This window comes from Onychostoma macrolepis, chromosome 11 (assembly GCF_012432095.1).
Source record: "Onychostoma macrolepis isolate SWU-2019 chromosome 11, ASM1243209v1, whole genome shotgun sequence".
NCBI lineage: Eukaryota > Metazoa > Chordata > Actinopteri > Cypriniformes > Cyprinidae > Onychostoma > Onychostoma macrolepis.
In genome coordinates, this window is record NC_081165.1 from 15730559 (window position 1) to 15750234 (window position 19676).

General features: G+C 36.2%; 1 protein-coding gene across 2 annotated transcripts in view; it reads left to right on the forward strand.

The window, feature by feature from the left end:
* Positions 1 to 19676, forward strand: part of igsf21a (immunoglobin superfamily, member 21a) — a 225716-nt gene that overhangs the window by 142790 nt on the left and 63250 nt on the right. For both annotated transcript variants that reach the window (XM_058790855.1, XM_058790856.1), the window contains exons 3-4: positions 8375 to 8496; positions 18073 to 18191. In XM_058790855.1, coding sequence (XP_058646838.1) covers positions 8375 to 8496; positions 18073 to 18191 — 241 coding nt within the window. The remainder of the gene's footprint in view (positions 1 to 8374; positions 8497 to 18072; positions 18192 to 19676) is intronic.

Genomic DNA, 19676 nt, shown 5'->3' on the forward strand with positions numbered 1-19676 from the left:
GAAAAAAGTGAAGTAATTAAAAAAAAAAGAAAAAAACATGTTTAAGTGTATACATTGTCATGCATAATTTATCGCATGCAACTTATTTCAAATATATTTTGAAGTTGAGAATGAACAGAAAAAGACCACAGGAAACTGATCTTGGGTCCAAGGGTCTTGGTGTTCTGTCAAACATCTACTATATGAGATGTGAATTTCCGCCATGCTACTAATTTCTTTATTTCATTTTTTTCATTTATGCCATTCCATTGAACAATGGCACCTTTTGTTTCCCACCATGCTCTTGATGTTGTCCTCTTCTCTTGTCATGATGACAAAGTGGGTGACAGTGTCTGTTTTTCGAAAGGCCCATTTTGCGTTTCTATTTATCAGAGAGAATGTCAGAACCTTTACTCTGCCTCTCCCACTCATCATGTGCTTGCTGTTTTTAGCATACGCCCGCTGCTTATCAAATATTGTCATACGTGCTTGAATAAACACAAGCACCCTCTCATTTTATAATGCATGTAAACAGAGCAAACCCTTCACCTTGTGTCTCTCCCCAATTATAGATTTTTATTTTTCTTCAGAGTCTCCATAAAGGGAAAAAAGAAGTTTTAGGTACAAAAAAAAAACACTCATTCAGTATGTTCGATTTTCTCATTTGTTTTTTTCTTCTGTGCTTCACTAATGCAGTTCATTGTGATTTGTGAAACAAGATACAGGTGATTTCACGTTATAGTTGTACATTGAAGGGCAGAATGCAATTTTTCATAAATCTTTTGAATGGTTGTTGTATTACATTGAAAGAAATGCAGGTAGATCCATCTCAGGCTATCATAACAATGCTCGAGTCAAGAGCTAAATCCACCAAAGGAATCTGTATTCAGCTACTGGGAGCACTTTATGTTTTGCAAGACATGTCAGACAGAAATGATGTTGCATTCCACCTTTTAAAGCATTTTTAAAGCATTATTGGAGTCAACTACAAAAGCAACTAGGATCAACCTGCGGGGAAAACACAACGATCAAACACAGGTTTGCTTTTAGTGACCGACCTTTCAATGTCACCACTTCCCTGTAAACCTGTAGCAAAATGTAGCGGGACCCATAGCAGTCGCATCCTTGCATGCTTACAAGACAGCCAGATGATCAGGGTGATCGTCTTCTCAAAGTGCAATGTCGAAGTATTCTTTGGATGGTTTTTAAGTGGCATCACTTAAAAATGCCTTGGGATGTCAAAATGAGCATTTTGCTGACCTCTTTCTCAGACACGAGCCATTGTCATCATACATCATATCATAGTCATCATATTACTGCCCAAAAGAATATACTTAAAATGGTGGATACATTTTTGGAAGGTTTTAATATACTTTAAAATATAATTGATTTTTGTGGCACACTTGGGACACTTAATTTCTAGTGATTATCGTCGATTTGATTGCACGGATACTATTTAAACTAAACTGAGCTAGACAACGACATCTCTGAATTCAATAATGACTAACTGAAAATTGAGTGTTTAATCTTATCATTATACATTACTGGCACTCTATCCTCCAATTTGATACTGTTAAGTGCTCTGACACAATCTGTATTGTTAAAAGCGCTATATAAATAAAGGTGACTTGTGGCACATCACTGAATTTTCATCAGCAGTTCCTCCAGTCTTTAGTGTCACATGATCCTTCAGAAATCATTCTAATATGCTGATTTATTATCAGTTTCAAAACTGTTGTGCAGCTTAATATTTTTTGGAACCCGTGATACTTTTTTCTTTGATTCCTTGATGAATAAAAAGTTAAAAAGAGCATTTATTCAAAATAGAAATCTTTTCTAACAATATAAGTCTTTACTATAACTTTTTATCCATTTAACACATTCTTACTGAATAAAAGAATCAGTTTCTTAAAAAAAAAGAAAAAAAAAGACTGACCCCAAACTTTTGAATAGTAGCTAGTGTATATTGTAACAAAATTTCTATTTTGAATAAACACTGTTCTTTGTAACTTTTTATTTATCAAAGGATCCTGAAAAAGTATATATATATTAAGCAGCTACCTACATTGATTATAAATCAGCATATTAATAGTACTGATGCTGAAAATTCAGCTTTGCTTCAGGAATTAAATTGCAATAATATTTCACAAAATAAAAATCTGTATATATGCAGAAGAAACTTAGAAGAAATTTAAAAAGCAACTGAAATATATATATATATATATATATATATATATATATATATATATATATACAGTATATATATATATATATATATATATACACACAGTGTGTGTGTACATATATATATATATATATATATATATATATATATATATATGTACACACACACTGTGTGTATATATATATATATATATATATATATATATATAATTTCTTAAAAATATATACATGTGTGTATTTATATATATACGTTATAAATGTACACAGTACACACACATTTAGTATGTAAACATAAACTTTTATTTTGTATTAATCGTTTGGCAGCCCAATTTATAGAAGGGCTGCCAAACGATTAATCGCATTCAAATTAAAAGTTTATGTTATATGTATATCGTAGGGGTGCGCTATATATATTGTCTGCGATAATATATAATTGTTGTTTTAACTATTTGCATTTTGACATTGAGTATTTTGCAAATACCAAACTTCAAAACTTTCCTATAGTGCACGCATACATTACGTGAAGACGTGCATTTAGAGTGTGTTCTTTCACTGCATGATTCAGTCTAAAAAATGCATTTAGAATGATCACAAAATTCAAGATATGGGGACAGAAAATGTATATATTTAAATGATTTCATATAGTTCTACCAATATCACGGAAAGAGTGCCGTTTTTTTTCTCCAAAAATTACCATGATTACAAATGTAATACTGTTTTTTTGTTTTTTTACAACAGTTCAAAACAAGAGATTAATTAAGAGACTTACGTTTTAGACACCATATTGCCACAACGCTGTTTTGCGTCTCTGAGCAACATGTTGGTGTTTCTTTCCTGAATGAATCAACCATTTAAATGATTCGGTTCAATCGCAATGACTCACTTATTAAAAGTGACTTGCTGCCACCTACTGGCGGTTTTACTTTCACGTTTATAGTTCCTTTTTGTTGTTTAAATAATTTCAAATAACAGTTTTCAACATTTTATGTTTAATATATCACAACATTATTTATGCATTTGTAATTGCAGGTCAAATGCATTCATGCCCTGCATTAAACAGTGTATAAATACATCTAAATGCCACTTCTGTTTTCTCTGCCTTGCAAAGATGAATTTTATTGATACTGATTTCATTTGCTTTGTAACAGCCCAAATGTCTTATTATTTTAATTAACAGATTATAAAGGGAAAAATCCCCATAACAGGTAAAAATCAATTTAAACTAATTGGAAAAGATTCATTTATATCAGTGTGAACTCACCATCACACAGAATATGAAGAATATAAAAAATGTTAGGAGTCAGCTGTCTACAGTAGTTCTTAAGATGCCAGCATAATAAGATTCTCAGCAAAATATTGTCTAATTATCGTTATCGATAAAATCCAAGAAAATATTGAGATATTATTTTTTGTCAATATTGCATACCCCTATGCATATGTACAGTATATATGTGTGTGTGCGTGTGTGTGTGTATATACACTGTAAAAAAAAATTCTGTAGTTTTTACAAAATAATTTTGGCAGCTGTGGTTGCTGGAATAATTGTGTACAAAATACAGAAAAACTGTAAACACATTTTTGTACATTTTAAAGTATAAAACTGTAATTTACAAACGAGAAAAATTGAATGTAAACCAGTAAATTCAACAAAGCACACTGCTATTAAAATCTGTTTTGTACCTTTAACATGCTGACAACCACCATAATAATGCAGGTGGTAAAAGAGAAAGCCATATGAAGAATCAAAGCTCATCACAAGTAGCTTCACCACAAGCAGAAATATATACTAATATACACTCATTGCCAAAAATATCGTCACCCTTGGTGAAAATTAATCTGTATTGTTGATCCTTTTGATCTTTTATTAAATAAATTCACAAAAACCTAAACTTTCATTGGATAATAAGAATTTAAAATGGGGGGAAATATCATTATGAAATAAATGTTTTTCTCAAATACACATTGGACACAATTATTGTCACCCCTAGAAATTCTTATGAGTAAAATATCTCTGAAGTATATTCCCATTCATATTCACAATTTTGAGCACTCCAGGGTGATTATGAACATGAAATTACCCAGCCATGGCTTCCTGTTTCACAGAAATATAAATAGGAGGGAAAACAAAGCCCAAATTCCCTTAATCATCCATCACAATGAGAAAAACCAAAGAATATATTTCTGATGTGCAGCAAAAGATAATTGAGCTTCACAAATTAGTGAAGTGGCTTTAAGAAAAGAGCTAGAGCAGTGAAAATCCCCATTTCCATCATCAGGGCAATAATTAAGAATTTCCAATCAACATAAAATGTTACGAAACTGCCTGGAAGAGGACGTGTGCCTATATCGTCCTAATGCACAGTGAGAAGGAGAGTTTGAGTGGCTAAAGACTCTCCAAGGACCACAGCTGGAGAATTGCAGAAAATAGTTGAGTCTCGGGGTCAGAAAACCTTTAAAAAAAAAATTGTCAAACAGCACCTACATCACCACATGTTGTTTGGGAGGGTTTCAAGAAAAATTCTCCTCGCTTATCCAAAAACAAACTCCAGCATATTCAGTTATCAGACATGACTGGAACTTCAAATGGGACTGGCTTCTATGGTCAGATGAAATGGTCAAAAACAACACAAAAATGGGTCACTGAGCACAAAACCAAGCTTCTGCTGGTCATTCCAGTCCTCTGGCCTGAACCCTATAGAAAATGAGTGCTGAACTGAAGAGAAGAAGCACCAACATGGAGCTGGGAATCTAAAGGGTCTGGAGTGATTCTGGATGAAGGAATGGTCTCTGATCTCTTGTCAGGTGTTCTCTAACCTCATCGGGCATTATAGGAAACATTTAGAGCTGTTAAACTGGCAAATGGAGGTTTCAAAAAGTATTGAATTAAAGGGTGACGTTAATTGTGGCCAATGTGTATTAGAGAAAAACATTTATTTCATAATGAAATTTCCCTCAATTTTAAATTCTTATTATCCAATGAAAGGTTAGATTTTTGTGGGTTTTTTAAATAAAAGATCAAAAGGATCAACAATAAAGATTCATTTTCACAGCCTTATTTGTATTAGCCAAATATTCCCATATTTACCAAGGGTGATGATATTTTTGGCCATGAGTGTATAGAAGGTGCACAGAGTCATTCATGCAAACACAAATGTAGGGTAATATGTAAATAATTTAATTTAGCTCAAAGGGAATCATTTATGATTTATAGAATTTGAACAGAATCACTGTTTTGCGGCTGATCACTGAGTCGGCCGGCGATTCACTGAACGAGCCGTATAACATCAACTCTGCACTGGATATTAAAATCCAAAATATAGTGAAAACACTATTAATAAGCACAGTAACAAGATCGGTTTAAGATATTAACTTGTAAGCACAAAACACAAGATACTTCTCTTTTCAATATAAATAAGACTTTATTTATATAAACCTAAGACATAAACTAATCTAACACATTCACATGTTGCAGAAAGAGAGAAAGTGAGGACAGGATGAGTTTAAGAGAATGAAAATGTGATATCAGAAAAAAGTTTACAGCAATATGGGCTATTGCATAGACCTGAACAACCATCAATCACTTATTTAACCCTCGCATTGAGTTTCTCAATGAGGCTAAAATTTATATTACATGCACCAGTTCAGCCTGGAAGTATGTTCTTGCGTTGCCTTTGTGTTGGGATTCCCTTCTGTCTTTGTCTTTGCAAAAAGGGGGGTTTCCCGAGTTGGTGATTGGCTGGAAGTTCAGTAGTCGTTGAAGGGATGTCTTGGGCGTTGGCTGAGGATGCGGAGTTGGTCTGGTTGAAGTTTTGAGGCGGTCACAGGCTCGAGTTGAACTCGGAGACAAGGCGTGGCGGCAAAACTTAAACTGAGAACACAAAACTCCCAACGGAAAAGAAACTAAAATAAAAGAAAGAAAGGATGTAACGAGACTAGGTGGTTTTTTCTTCTCATCTTGGTGTTAAGTAGCAACTGGCCTGTAGGCCAGAGCATGCTCAAAGAGCGCTAAAAAGCAGTGGCAAAACGCTGTGGCAAAAAGAAGAAGAGAGAGAAGAGAGAATTTGATGGTGCCCTGAGTTTTTAAACTCGGCTTCTGGACACATCCCATCTGGTGTCTTGACCAATTAGATAGGCTATTATCTTAGCTAGGGGTGTTCCTTCCATCATAAATTAGCATGTTATCAGTCACATGGTCCGAATTTTACACACTCTTGCAAAGTATACTTTTGGATGTGATTTCTATAACTAGAATATGATACATTTGACAAAGAATCAATTGACAGAAACGTTTCAAGCTGGAATTGTCAAACTCATACATACCAAACACGAATAACCCTTAAAGTCATTCAATAGTTATTAAAAAGACATACATAATAGGTGCCTAAAAAAATGATAGTCATGATAGTCTCAGGTGCATCCGAGGCATTTTGTGCAGATAGCCTATAAGTCGTAATATTAACGTTATGCTATATAAATAACGAAGCGTATTCTATGTGAGATAAATGAGTTAAATCCCATTGATTAAAAACCTGCTATCACATGCTTCATTCATCTTCAGCACGCGCAGCTCAAAACAGAAATGCAGAACGTAACTCATATACATAACATTATAATGAGAGCACTATTTAATATATATATATATATATATATATATATATATATATGTTCTGAATTCTTAAGGGTTTCGCTGACGTTTAATGTTAACTTTTAATCAAAACATAAAACATTATTCACCCCGTTTGTATCTGCGAGGCGTCCTTTACGCATTTTCCCTGTGTATTTATGACTGTTGAATGTCTGACTTGACTCTTGGTATTGTATTTTGCCCCGCCCCCAAATATATGATTTGACTATCAGTCGACTATCGGCATGATTCGAAAATTCCGATTCGACTATGAAAATACGTAGTCGGGGACACCCCTAATATATATATATATATATATATATAATAGTAAGGAATATACTACTATTACTAATTTCCGGGGACATAAATATGTATAAATGTACTCTGTATCTGCAACTCTGCAGATTTGCAACTCTGAGGTACAGAGGTGGAAACATACTTCCATAAAGAGATGGAAGGGCTTGAAAATATTCTTAACCCACACAATTTCACATTTAGTTTCACTAAAGACTCTTGCTCCAGGTGTATTAAAATATATCAAATCATGTTGGAATTGCTCTGGAATAGCTAGCTGTTATTGTGCATTTTCAGATATGCATTATGTAAACATTATCCTATACGCTTGAATTGTTTATCCCCTGTATTCATTGTACACATAATTCCTTTCTAAAGAGAATTTGAGCAATTACGAATCATTGTGTGTTGTAGTGGCTGCAGGCATTTAGTGTGAATCTCTAGAGGAATAGAGGTTATTGTGGCCCACCTACACTCATTTGTGAGGGCAGCGTGAATTGTTTGTTCAAATCAAACCAATTTAACATTGTCCTCGTGGCACTGTTGTTCCCCGCGCAGAGGAAAACCAATCGCAAATCCACCTAGGACTGATTTACAGCGCCGGGGGAGCAGATTAAGAGGCCGTAGATAGCATCTCAAGTGTTCGCCGAAAGAAAGACACCTGTCCCGCCAACAATTCCCTTGCTTCAAAAGCGGGCATTAACACTTCCATTAAAATCTGTCACCCCTCTTTCTCCCTCTTCTTTCTGTGCACTGAAGAGAAATCGCAGTCATTCAAATGCTAAGCGACTTTCTCTCCCCTGTGGATATTAGCGCAAAAAGAGCCGCACTCCATCATTTGCCAAGAACGTCAGGGAGGGGAAAAAGACGCAGAATGAGCCAATGGTGCTGCGAATATCCCTCACCTCTGCAATATCTCTTCACATTTCATTACCTTTCCTGTGCCGCAGACCAACAAAATGCAGCAAAAACGTCAGTCATCATTAGATCGCTGCCTTATAGTGCACTAAATTCCTAATGCCACGTATGTAAGTGTCTCGCTGATTTCATCATGCTCGGCAGGTTTCTGAGAGCTCATTTCAATTCATCTCTTCACAAGCTCTTAAATAATATACCAATAATAACTCTAAACGGATCAATGGGATCATTTTAAAGTGTGAGCACTAACTTTGCCTGTGGGCATCGAGCTCTTGTACTGTCTCATCTCATTATTTATGTATTGGGGTCTATGGAGTATCCACTTCATTATAAGACACATCTTTTTATTAATGTTTTATTCTTATTTCTCAACAGGTTACAGACGGAGGCACTATTAAGCAGAAGATTTTTACGTACGATGCTATGTTCAATACCAATTACTCCCATATGGAGGATTACCGGAGACGGGAAGACCTGGTGTATCAATCAACAGTCCGGTAAGAGCCGTTAGTTGTTATAGAATATTTATGCAATATGTGACCCCGGACCACAAGGGTAAATCATCTGAAAGCTGAATAAATTAGGATAGGACAATATTTGGCCGAGATACAACTATTTGAAAATCTGGAATCTGAGGGTGCAAAAAAATCTAAATATTGCGAAAATTGCCTTTGAGGTTGTCCAAATGAAGTCCTTAACAATGCATATTACTAACCAAAAATTACATTTTGATATATTTATGGTAGGAAATTTACGAAATGATCTTTACTTAATATCGTTATGATTTTTGGCATAAAAGAAAAATTGATAATTGAAATTGAAAATTGACCCGTGCGACTTAAGACTGGTTTTGTGGTCCAGGGTTACATATGTTGTCTGGAAATGCCAAATTTTGTTCATAGCACATTGGACTGTAATGATAATGTGGATAGTAAAACTTACAACTTGCCTGGCTTGCAACATTTCTGACTGTATTCATTTCCTATTGCTTTTCTACATTACTATAAAGAGAAATACCTTGGGTTCCTTCTGCATTAACTTTCTTATGTGTGCATCATAAGGGCATCTTTGTCGATCCTTCACTGGTTTTTCAGAATCTTGCGTCATGAGCATTGCATTTTTAAAATGTTCAAATCAAATCAATGTTTGACACCCAGTTCAGCACATCAGTATAATTTTTAACAGTCGACCGATCAAACCAATGTGGGGCAGGATTAGAATCTCAGGTCTATTGAGTTATATGCTAATGAACCTTCTTTTTAATTCAGTTGTGCTTCATCTAGTGGTTCTGTGTCTTGTGTATACTGGCCTCTCAAAAGCCTAAAAAAGTTAGATTCTTTAAGTAAAATATGACCCGATTAAGAAACTTTGCCTCAGTATCCAGTACTTTTTGGTATTTTCACCCACTGAGCCCCAAGCCAAGCTTTTGTTTTGGGCCCTCAGTTGCAGTGCTCCCCATTCAGGAAGCGTCATCTTTAGCCTTCCCTTTCCGAACATCTGCTGTAGTGTTTCACAGGCCTGCTGAGGAAAAGACGTGTTTCCCAAGTCATCCTTGATACCTGAGGCTCAGCTTCAGGCGGAAAAGCAAAAGCAAGCCCCAGAAATACTTTCTCATATCTGCTCTGCTCCTCACCAAAACATACAAGTGTCTTGTCAAACCAAAAGCTGGTACAAACTATTAGATGAAGAGCAGAGAAAGGAAGGTTTTGATTACTAGTTCAGCCTGCTGCAAGACTAGCTGCATTTTCTACATCGCAGATATGTGCACATGTGCATCAAGTCAAGCAGAGTTTTTCAGGCAACAGGCTACAATACCTCCTTGCTTTGCTTGGAAAGTGGGACAGTGTATGCTGTGTACACACACACAGAAACAAACACTCCTACCCAGCAGGAAGTAAATTGACTGTCACACTATAAGCAGCAGTAGGGATCACCTGCATTGACCTCGCAGTCTCACATAATGCTCAGGAAGGAAGATGGCAACTCCATAAATGCACACACATGCATGGTTTCACACTGAAATAAAAAAATTAAAAAAATTAATGTTTTCAAGTAAAAATGTATACTAAAATATTTATAGATCAGATGCATTTACAGTATGCAACTATATGTAAAGTTTTCACAGTGAAAATCCAAGTCAACTAAACTCAGTTGCCCTGCTAAGCAGACATACAGATAGATGGATAGACATACAAATAGATATAGAAATGGAAGGACGGACATATAGATAGACAGAAAATGATAGATACTGACCAAAACACAAACTGCGGGAGATCCAGAGTGCCCAGACAGGATATTTCACATGTATTATCTCTCATTTTCATTCCAGAGTGACAAGAAGCCACACCAGTAGGCCTTGCCACTCTAATTCAGTTCTCAGCATTTCGTCTGTAAATAAATGCAGCAGTAAGGGTCTTTCTGGAAATCAAAAACAGAGATATAGACATGTCTGCCTCTAGCTGGGCCACAGAAGTTTGCTTGTTTTCACATTACGGCTTCGTCTGCTTGCATGCTGCTCAGAAGAATGCATCTTGGAGTATTGAGCAATAATAAAAAAAAGCTTTTGTTTTTATTTTTTGAACAGCACAGGATTTGCCAGTCCCATCACAGTCTTACATGACAGCTTGAATTCCCTGAAAACGCAACACCACACAAGGTGTCAAATGAGACATTATTACAGCGCAGATTGAAATTCTGTCTTTTCTAAACTTTCCCCTCACAACCCCCCTTAAGGAGGCTACGTTGTTGAAGGGGTTTGAAAAATTAATTCTTTTCCATTTTAATATTTAATATAAGTCATAATGTTAGGTTTTTTTCTTGTTCTTCACTAGCTTCTCCTTGTCACAAAGCTGCCAGTGTATTAAGATGAACAGTTTGAGCTGTCAATCAAATCTCAAACAGGTCCACAGGACCCTCCCCTTGCACTCCAATCTGGCCCTCTTCTCTCATTACCATGGACACCTCAATTCTCTACCTGTTCCTATGAGACCTAACTGCTCTTGGCAAAACATTCAGCTTTATACTCCGAAACAAAAGCACTTACGCCCACTGGGCCCTCCAGGGCCCTTCAGGAGAAGCCCGTTCTTCAATAAAAAGCCCCTGATTATCACACACATCTATCATATTTTTTTCATGACTCTTCACCCAAACGCGACAACAGTGTTGAAAGAGAGAGATGAAATATGCTGTGTGTCATTGAAGCATGTGATGCCTCTTTTTAGTCTGGAAGTGAGGACACTGTGTAGTGGAGCAGCACTGACTGTTATATACCTTGTTCGAGAAGGTGAGCAAGATGGCTTGTGTTCATGCCAATTGCACTGGTATGTGGGACCCAAATGTGGGATTTGGGTTAGTGTTCATTTTGTCAGCCATTTTTAACTTAGTCTTAGGCCCGGTTTCAAGATGGGGCTTATCTCAAGCCAGGACTAGGCCTTAGTTAAATTGAGACATTTAAGCAGCTTTTATAAAAATGCCTTGGAAGAAAACGTTACAGGTGCTCAGCTTGAGACAGAACAATGTCACTGACATATTTTAAGATATCTCAGAGCAAGATGTTTTTAGTTGAGACAGCTCAAACATGCATTTTAGTGTATGACTAGCCTTAAAGGCATAGTTCACCCAAAAATGAAAATTCTGTCATTAATTACTCACGCTCATGTTGTTCCAAACACGTAAGGCCTCTGTTCATCTTCGGAACACAAATTAAGATATTTTTGATGGAATCTGAGAGCTCTCAGACCCCAGACAGCAAGGGTCCTTACACGATCAAGGTCCAGAAACGTAGCAAGGAGATCGGTAAAATAATCTATGTGTCATCAGGGGTTCAACCATAATTTTTACGAAGCTACAAGAATACTTTTTGTGCGCTAAAAAAAAAAAAAAAAAAAGACTTAATTCGTTCAATTCAATACCATTTTGGAGAATATCCACTGGACACAAACAGCGTATGCTGTTCTGGATCAGCCGCACCACACGGATTGTAAAATTACAGGTTTGGAATGACATGAGTTTGAGTAATTAATGACAGAATTTTAATTTTTGGGTGAACTAACCCTTTAAGCTCTGTCTGTGAAACCAGCGGTATGTCTTTTAAATTAGTCTTAGTCTTAGTCCTGTGTCAAACTCTTTAGTTATTATCATATTTAGTCAACATTGACCTGTTTTTGTTTAGCCAAGCTTTAGGTGACAAAATGTAATTTTAGTGTAGTTTTAGTCATTGAAAAGACTCTTGTCATGCTGTATAATAGTAAAACTGCAACAAAAAAAAAATTTTTTTAAAATGCTCAAAATTATAATCGCAATGATTGTTGTCACTTGAAACATTTATTTTTACATTTCAGGTATTGCACTTTTGCCAATAAGCACAAACCAACAGAATGTGAACTCATGTGGATGGTTTATTTTACCTAATCTAGTATATTGATTTATTATAGGCTATTTAATATATAAATTAATATCAAAGACTCAGATATGCACTCTCTCAGTCTAAATTGTGAAAACTTGTAAATACAAAAAAAAATTATATATATATATATATATATATATATATATTATAACAGTAAATTCCTAATAGTATTTCCAATAATTCCAAATTGCAATAATGTTTCTCTATTAAAACAACAGCAGTTGAGTAAGTGCATTTATTCAGGAACCACAATTACAAACAATATAGTCGAGATCTCATGACACAACACAGTTTTCAGATCATCGTTGGCACTTCAGCAATGAAGAGCAAATGCGTGCACGTGGTTGCCAGATTAACACCAGGCAGAAAATGTATCCTTTTAACAGAGAGGTTCTGATTTGTGGATATGAACCCTTGATATCTGGCAACTGCACACATGAAAGCTCGCATAGTAGAGGCGTGTACAGCAGTCCACAATAATATTTTCTCTCTTTTTTTGACGTAAATAAAGGTATATGTTTAGAATTTTTATTTTTCAAGATGCATTTTATCTTCAACAATATTGCATGTTGATATAGTCATAGTTATCATTTATTGACCTTATTGTCATCTCATCATCATTTAGTTTCAACAAACTTTTTCGTCATAGTTTTCGTTAACAAAATTAACACTAATGTATGTTTAAGTTAAATTGTAATTTTCTTTTATTCATCTTGCAAAGGTTTGCTTGTTGTTTTGTTTTGTTCATCTAGGCCCTTTGAAAGTTTGCAGAAGCAGTTGCATTTAAATTGATCATTTTCGTTTTGTTTTGTTAAATGTTTTGTTTTGCAAGCCCTTTGAAAATAAGCAGAGACCTCTAGTGACATTTTAATTAAAAATATGTTTTTTTTGGTTTGTTCATGTTGGTAAGCCCTTTAAAATTTTACAGAAGCACCATAAAGGCATGCAAATTGTAAGTAAGTAGTAAGTAAATAAATAAATAAATTGCCCATTTGAAGATTTGCAAAGGGCCGTAGTGGCTTTCTAATTCAGTTAAAATTGTAAAAGTGTGATTTCAGCAACCATTGAAAAGACCATGTTGGTCAACCATTACTGTGCTCACAATGAGCTTCATTCATGAAACACAAATCATTCATTTCTTTGTAAATCATTCAGAAATCTATTCATGCATAAATTGCCACATTGAATGGAATTAGTTTGTGAACAGTTTTTAACTGATGTTCAAGAGTGAATGTTCACGTGAAAGATCACCTCAGCTGACCTATGTGTTTGATGACTCATGAAAACATGAGCTATTGTGAATATTCCAACACCATAAATTCAGCCTCGGACATATTCTAACATCATACGCCCACAATGCCAATAAGAACAGGCCTCAGCTGAGAAATTCATGGCACATTTCTGTAATTACAGAATGTTATATTCCTGGCAGCCAGTGCTCTGTCCCTCTCAGTGTGCACACACACACTTACATTCACTGCAGAGTGGCAGGACCTGGCTAGGCAAATCCCTTCTTGCCTCGGTGTGATTTAGTGCTAATCGGCTTTTTATTACTCTCTGATTAACAATCCATCTACATTTTTAGAGCACAGTGAGAGAGAGAGAAAATACAGAGAGGGTGAGAGTGAGAAAGACTGTGAAGAAGCTGGAGTTTCAGTCCCATTGAGGTTATTTTGAAGAACTGAATACCAGAGCGAGCCAGACTATTGTGCAACATCGCCGGCATTTCAGCAATCCAAAGAGGAAGTATGCAGCAGAGGGGAGAGAATGAGCGAATAAGAGACAGCGAGTGTCGAAAAGCAGAAAGAAGGGGAGGTGGAGAGGTAAGAGAGGCAGGAATTGAGAAATGTGCTGGCTGGGATTCAGAGACCCGGGCAGTAAAGCTCATCCAGAGAGAGGACACTTGCGGGGTGGAACGTGAGACCAATGCCAATGTACAAAGCTGGAGCCAAACCTCTCATCCAATCATCACGGTCCATGCATGTCAAGCAGCCCTGGAAGTAAGGGAAGAAAAAAAAAAAAAACAACAATAAAAACTCTAAAAATTGCCAATAGACGGGGTTAAAATTATAGACATCTGTGAAGAGAAATGGCAGAGTGGTTTTGTTTACAGCCGCTGCTTTGTTACCATCGCCATGATGGTGAACGCACTGCAATTAACTCTGCCTGTGTTTCTACTCATCAAGCCTAAGTGAGCTATCTGAGGTGCAGGGGGAAAGAAAGCCGCGGTGGGGAGGGGTGAAGGCGTACATGAAAGGAATGCTTATGCGCTTGTGTTGAGAACTCACCCGCTGCCCTCATTCAATATAAATGAGTTGGTTTCAGTCAATTTCTGCTTGTTTTAAAGGGGCTGAGCAGCAGGACATTGTCGACCGGCGTAGAGCATATAAAGATGCTGTTGAGATTGTTAAAGGATCACTTGACTGAAGTGAAGAGAAAAAGGCTGAGAGTTTTCTTCTTTTTTTATCATTATTTTTAATGAGGCTTTTTAGAAAATGATTCTATCCAGATTTTGGAACATGGACTCAAAAGATCTGCAAAAAAAAAAAAAAAAAATTACTACCATTACAGTTAGTATCACAGTTTCCACAAAAATAATAGCTTGAGTACCAAATCATCCTATTAGAATTATTTCTGAAGAATCATATGACACAAAAGACTGGAGTAATGGCTGCTGAAAATTCAGCTTTGAATTCACAATAATAAATGACATTTTGAAATATATTAAAAATGAAAGTTATTTTAAATTATAATAATATTTCATAATATTACTGTTTTACTGTATTTTTGATCAAAGAAATGCAGCCTTGCTGAGCCTAAGGGACTTTTTTCACAAACATTAAATAAAAAATATATATATATATACAGTGGGGCAAAAAAGTATTTAGTCAGCCACCAATTGTGCAAGTTCTCCCACTTAAAAAGATGAGAGAGGCCTGTAATTTTCATCATAGGTATACCTCAACTATGAGAGACAAAATGAGAAAAAAAATCCAGAAAATCACATTGTAGGATTTTTAAAGAATTAATTGGTAAATTCCTCTGTAAAATAAGTATTTGGTCACCTACAAACAAGCAAGATTTCTGGCTCTCACAGACCTGTAACTTCTTCTTTAAGAGGCTCCTCTGTCCTCCACTCGTTACCTGTATTAATGTCATCGGTTTGAACTCGTTATCAGTGTAAAAGACACCTGTCCACAACCTCAAACAGTCCAACTCCAAACTCCACCATGACCAAAGAGCTGTCAAAGGACACCAGAAACAAAATTGTAGACCTGCACCAGGCTGGGAAGACTGAATCTGCAATAGGTAAGCAGCTTGGTGTGAAGAAATCAACTGTGGGAGCAATTATTAGAAAATGGAAGACATACAAGACCACTGATAATCTCCCTCGATCTGGGGCTCCACGCAAGATCTCACCCCGTGGGGTCAAAATGATCACAAGAACTGTGAGCAAAAATCCCAGAACAACACGGAGGGACCTAGTGAATGACCTGCAGAGAGCTGGGACCAAAGTAACAAAGTCTACCATCAGTAACACACTGCACCGCCAGGGACTCAAATCCTGCAGTGCCAGACGTGTCCCCCTGCTTAAGCCAGTACATGTCCGGCCCGTCTGAAGTTTGCTAGAGAGCATTTGGATGATCCAGAAGAGGATTGGGAGAATCAGATGAAACCAATATAGAACTTTTTGGTAAAAACTCAACTTGTCGTGTTTGGAGGAGAAAGAATGCTGAGTTGCATCCAAAGAACACCATACCTACTATGAAGCATGGGGGTGGAAACATCATGCTTTGGGGCTGTTTTTCTGCAAAGGGACCAGGACGACTGATCCGTGCAAATGAAAGAATGAATGGGGCCATGTATCGTGAGATTTTGAGTGAAAACCTCCTTCCATCAGCAAGGGCATTGAAGATGAAACGTGGCTGGGTCTTTCAGCATGACAATGATCCCAAACACACCGCCTGGCAACGAAGGAGTGGCTTCGTAAGAAGCATTTCAAGGTCCTGGAGTGGCCTAGCCAGTCTCCAGATCTCAACCCCATCGAAAATCTTTGGAGTCCGTGTTGCCCAGCGACAGCCCCAAAACATTACTGCTCTAGAGGAGATCTGCATGGAGGAATGGGCGAAAATACCAGCAACAGTGTGTGAAAACCTTGTGAAGACTTACAGAAAACGTTTGACCTCTGTCATTGCCAACAAAGGGTATATAACAAAGTATTGAGATGAAATTTTGTTATTGACCAAATACTTATTTTCCACCATAATTTGCAAATAAATTCTTTAAAAATCCTACAATGTGATTTTCTGGATTTTTTTTTTTCTCATTTTGTCTCTCATAGTTGAGGTATACCTATGATGAAAATTACAGGCCTCTCTCATCTTTTTAAGTAGGAGAACTTGCACAATTGGTGGCTGACTAAATACTTTTTTGCCCCACTGTATATATATATATATATTACCGATTCCAAACTTTTGAACGGTGGAATTTATCTGTAAATAAGATAAGAAATAAAATATGCAAAACATATTTAAGAAAAAAAAAAACTATTTGCCAGTGAAAACATCTTCAATTATGTGTACTAAAAAAAAAAAAGAAAAAAAAAAAAAAGTTTGGATGTTTTTTTATGAAAAGCAAGATTAAAGACTTGGAAAATGAAAGGCAAGATAAAAGACCTAGACAAGTTTTTTTGTTGTTGTTTTTTTTTTTTTTTTTTTTTTGCAAAGAGCTCACAATTGGCCATCATTATAGTTACCAAGATGAAACTTGGCTCACATTTTGTAATCTATTTTTGTGATTTGCAGCAATATCCACTATTACTCAGCCAGTACAGTTAGTAATATAGCCTCCTATTTGTTTTATTGGGTGTCCTGAGAGAGAAGATGCAAAGAAAAAGAGAGGAACAGAATGAAACAGGACAAAGCTACAAAAAAGGATCACAAAGTCGAGCATTTGAGTATTCCTATCAGCCATCGTCAGCAGTCTACTCCCCTCTGTGGGGCTCCAGGACAGCAGAAATGGATGGATGAAGTGAGGCATTATGGGAATTTGTTGAGCCAGCAGACAGACAACTGTTTTTTTAGGCAGTAGTCTCTCTTTTCTTTCGCCTGGCACATTACTATGACAGCACACCCAGTTGCTTCAGCTTCACTGCGGTCTCTCTTCTTCTACAGGAGGCCAGGGAGGACAATTGTCCTCGATTTTGATCTGCTGCCTGCAGCTGAAAATCTCACTTTGATTTGCATTGTAGTCCATGCTCAGAATGCAGAATGAAGCCTTTGACTCTTTGGAGAAGTCTGTATTATAATAAAACAATTTTTTGTATATTTTATTCTTTCCTTTGGAGTTGCGAAGAAATGTGCTATATGTTTCTAAGCAATTGGATTCAAAAAATGGTTTTCACCTTGAAGGTGCTAAAAAAGAAGTCGTAGTTTACACTGAAGGAGAAACCAGAACCATACTTAAAGTCCAGAATGTCGATAAAGAGCTGCCAGAATACCCTAGCATCATGACAATGGGCAAACTTTGCTTGGATTTGTTTAAGAATTACTTGAATCTAGTTTCAGGATGTATGTCTGTCATGGGAGCTTGAGCAAACCTCCATAATAATATTCAGTCTTTGAATCACTGAAAACGTCTTCCAATTAATTTTGATCTTTTTCCACAGGCTCCCAGAGGTCCGGATCTCAGACAACGGACCTTATGAATGCCATGTAGGAATCTATGACCGAGCAACGCGGGAGAAGGTCGTCCTAGCATCAGGGAACGTCTTGCTCACGGTGATGTGTAAGTATAAATTCACTTCTGAAATGTTCCCTTCTGTATTTTCTCTCCATCAGGCTTGTGGAACAGCATGCACTAATTTGAAGCCATCTTCAAACAAGAGGATGTAACTATACAGTATATTCAGAATTAAGTGGTCCGTAATTTGCTCAGATCGAATTGTGGTATTATGTAGTTGACAGGAAAGTGGCGGTGTTGCATTCAAAAGCTGACCCCCAATCTCTTTTGTTGTTCTTGAACTCATCGCCTGAGGTTTTGAAGTGTTTTATCCTGTGTTTGTTATTTGGAAGTCTGCCGTATTTTCTCTGTTAGAGCTTGGCAGGTTGGTCCAGAATGGGCTGATCATTAAGGCTGACTGTCTCCATGTGATAAGGACCTTTGAATGGGAGGTAGAGTAGCGTCTGTGTGTGTGTTTGTGCGTAATTCATAACACTTCACTTTGAACTTCCCCACTTGCTGCTTATATTCCTGCTGTGCTGCAAAGCATCATTTGGGAAACTCGGATGCGATGAAAATGCAAAGATTACAAAGAGAGCTGATATGCTTTTAATCATTGTACGCATGTTGCCATCTCTTATTTATTTTTTTGGTAAGACTTTATAAGAACTTTCATAAATAAGGCATAAACAACCCTTATTAGAGCATTATCTAATGCTTTGCATATCGTAATTGTACAGTGAAATAGTTTAATTGTAAATGTTTAAATATAAAATAACTTTTTTATATTCATGTTTGACGAGTACCTGCTACAGCATGGTTTCTCAAACGGGGGTCCAGGAGTTGATGAGAAGCTGATAATTAATTATGCCAAATGTAAAATTAAGATAGATAAATGGGGCTGCATGATAACTGCAAAATAGTTTCATGCTACTATCAAATAAAAGGCTGTAATTGAATTAAATAAATGTATAGTTTAATTTCATTATTATAATTAAATATATATATTTTTTTATTTTACAGTACAATTGTAATTTCCAACAGTAATATGTTTCTAATTACAGATAAAACATTATTTTATAATTAGAGTTTAAACATACTACGCAAAATAAACATAATAATAATATTATTATTATCATCATCATCATCATCAACATCAGAGAGCCATTAACATGCAAATGTGTTAAATTATTGAAATAGTAATTTAAAACTCATAGAGTACTTAAATATTTTACATGCAAGTGGTTCAGCTGGCAAAAAAAAAAAAAGTTTGGTAAGTTTTACCATTTATTTATTTATTATATTTATTTACTTTTTTATTTTTGATCTATTCATTATTTTATTTTTTTATTTTTGGATGACTGGCTGTTAGATAGAGCTCATAAGCAATTCTTTCTATCGCCAAATCAGCTGCCACATAGGGATTATTTATTACTGCACTGTCTCGATTGATGCTTGAAGGTGTTTTCTTTCATCTGTTGCTTTAACAGCACCTCTGTGTCCATCTAAAACGAGGACCCCAGACACTCATGTACATTCTACACACTTCTA